Raw genomic sequence first — 2177 nt, 5'->3', positions numbered from 1 at the left:
AGACAATACAACCAGTTTGTAGCAGGAGGAGGTGGGAGAAAGGAATGTGTCTGACTGGTTCCTCCACATTGGGGAGCTTGCATACCTGTACTATCATGCCACACCTATAGTCCAGAGCTATAAAATAGTCATCCACCTGAGGAGTGGTACCTAACCGAGCCTCTCCAAGCCTTCAAGCTCATCACAGCAGCAGGGACGACCACACAACGCTACCCACCATGAGTCTGAGGAGCAAGCGCAACGGCCACCTGGGGATGTACAGCTCTTCTGGGGGCTTCAGCAGCCGCTCCATGGGCTCCTTCTCCAGCACCAGGGCCAGCGTGTGCACCATGCCACTGGGTTCAACCATCACCCCAGTGACCATCGACAAGAGCCTGCTGACCCCACTCACCCTGGGCATAGACCCCGCCATCCAAGCCGTCCGCACCCGGGAGAAGGACCAAATCAAGGGCCTCAACAACCGCTTTGTATCCTTCATTGATAAGGTGCGATTCCTGGAACAACAAAACAAAATGCTGGAGACCAAGTGGAAACTGCTGAACGGACAGACTGCAGCCACATCTGACGTTGAGCCAATGCTGAAAGCGTACATCGCCGACCTGCAGAGACGGCTGGACTGGGTCACTAATGACAAGGACAGACTGGACCTGGAGAACAACGCTATGCTCAAAAGTAAGGAAGATTACAAGTCAAAGTACGAAGTGGAGATCAACAAGAGGAACGGCGCAGAGAATGAATTTGTCCTGCTGAAAAAGGACGTGGATTCCGGTTATCTCGCCAGGGTGGCTCTGGAGGACGGAGTTTCTGGTCTGGCGGACGGAATCAACTTCCTCCGGCACCTCTACGACGAGGAGCTGCGTGAGCTAGAGGACAGTCTGAAGGAGGTCTCTGTGGTGGTGCAGATGGACAACTCCCGTGGGCTGAACATGGATCACATCATGTCCGAGGTGAAGCTACAGTACGAGGACATCGCAGCGCGCAGCCGCGAAGAATCCGAACGCTGGTACCAGAGCAAGTTTGACCAGATGTCCTGCCAAGCCAACCAGTACAGCAGCGAGCTGCACGACACCAAGGGGGACATCGCTGAACTCAAACGTCTGATCGACCGTCTGCAGAATGAGATCCTGATGGTGACGTCGCGGCGTGAAATCCTGGAGGGCCAGATAGACGACGCAGAGAAGTGCGGGGAGAGGACCGTGACGGACGCGAACGAGCGCATCAGGGACCTGGAGCGGGCTATCCTGAGAGCCAAACAGGATATGACACGCCAGGTCAGAGAGTACCAGGAGCTGATGAACGTCAAGCTGGCCCTGGACATCGAGATCTCCACCTACATGAAGCTGCTGGAGGGGGAGGAGGACAGGATTGGACAGCAGTGTATTACGAACATCCAGACTGTGCAGAACCCAATAATAATAATAACAAGACCAACTCCAGTCCTCATCAAGACTGTGGAGACCCATGTACAACAAGTGTACATCTGAAGCAGCAGCATTATACCAAAGAAAACCCACTTTATCTAGTCTACTGGAAATCAACTGTACCAATGATGCTATATAATATATTATTTCTGTATAAGATATTCCTTTATTGATCCCCTTGGGGAAATTCAGGCAACATAACAGCATGGGGGAGGGGGAGGGGAGGTACAGGTAGTAGAAGACATGGTACAGGTCATAGAATTATAGTACAGTGGAGAAGTAAACATTTAAATAGAATAAAAAGTCAGTGTAAACAATATAACAATATAATTAACTCTGGAAATGTTTTGTTTTATTGGACAATACGAAATTGGGGAAGGGAGAAAAATAGAAAATGGGGAGAAAAAGTAGATAAAAAAAAGATTGTTTTTGTTTTAATGCCTTTAAATGTTTCCTGGGTGTGTGTTTTCTTTATGTTATGTGCTCTGTGTTTCATGTTCATAGAGGACTATTCACCCTAGTGGACAATGAAGTTGTTTGAATTGAGAAAAAGAATGTGTCCAGCCTCACTTATTCCATCTCGTTCCGTAGGAATAGCGCATGTGAATGAGGTTTATTATCGAACGTCAAGCACAGTGAGCCAGGTGCTGTTATGACAGCTGTTATGACCACAATTATCATTAGCCAGTGACTAACAGGAGATTATTCTTTGATTTGTATGCGATTACTATCAGTCAGTCTAATCACCAATAATGA

General features: G+C 48.6%; 1 protein-coding gene across 1 annotated transcript; it reads left to right on the top strand.

The window, feature by feature from the left end:
* Positions 1-218: 218 nt before the first annotated feature.
* LOC311242879 (keratin, type II cytoskeletal 8-like) lies at positions 219-1484 on the top strand (the record flags this gene model as incomplete). Its single annotated transcript, XM_084331944.1, has 1 exon — positions 219-1484. The coding sequence occupies one exon, from the start codon at positions 219-221 to the stop codon at positions 1482-1484; it is 1266 nt and encodes a 421-aa protein (XP_084188070.1).
* Positions 1485-2177: the final 693 nt, after the last annotated feature.

Source organism: Notolepis coatsorum (genome assembly GCF_963971535.1).
Source record: "Notolepis coatsorum genome assembly, chromosome: 16".
Taxonomy (NCBI): domain Eukaryota; kingdom Metazoa; phylum Chordata; class Actinopteri; order Aulopiformes; family Paralepididae; genus Notolepis; species Notolepis coatsorum.
Note: the sequence above shows the minus strand (reverse complement) of the source record. Positions and strands in the feature narration are given on the sequence as shown.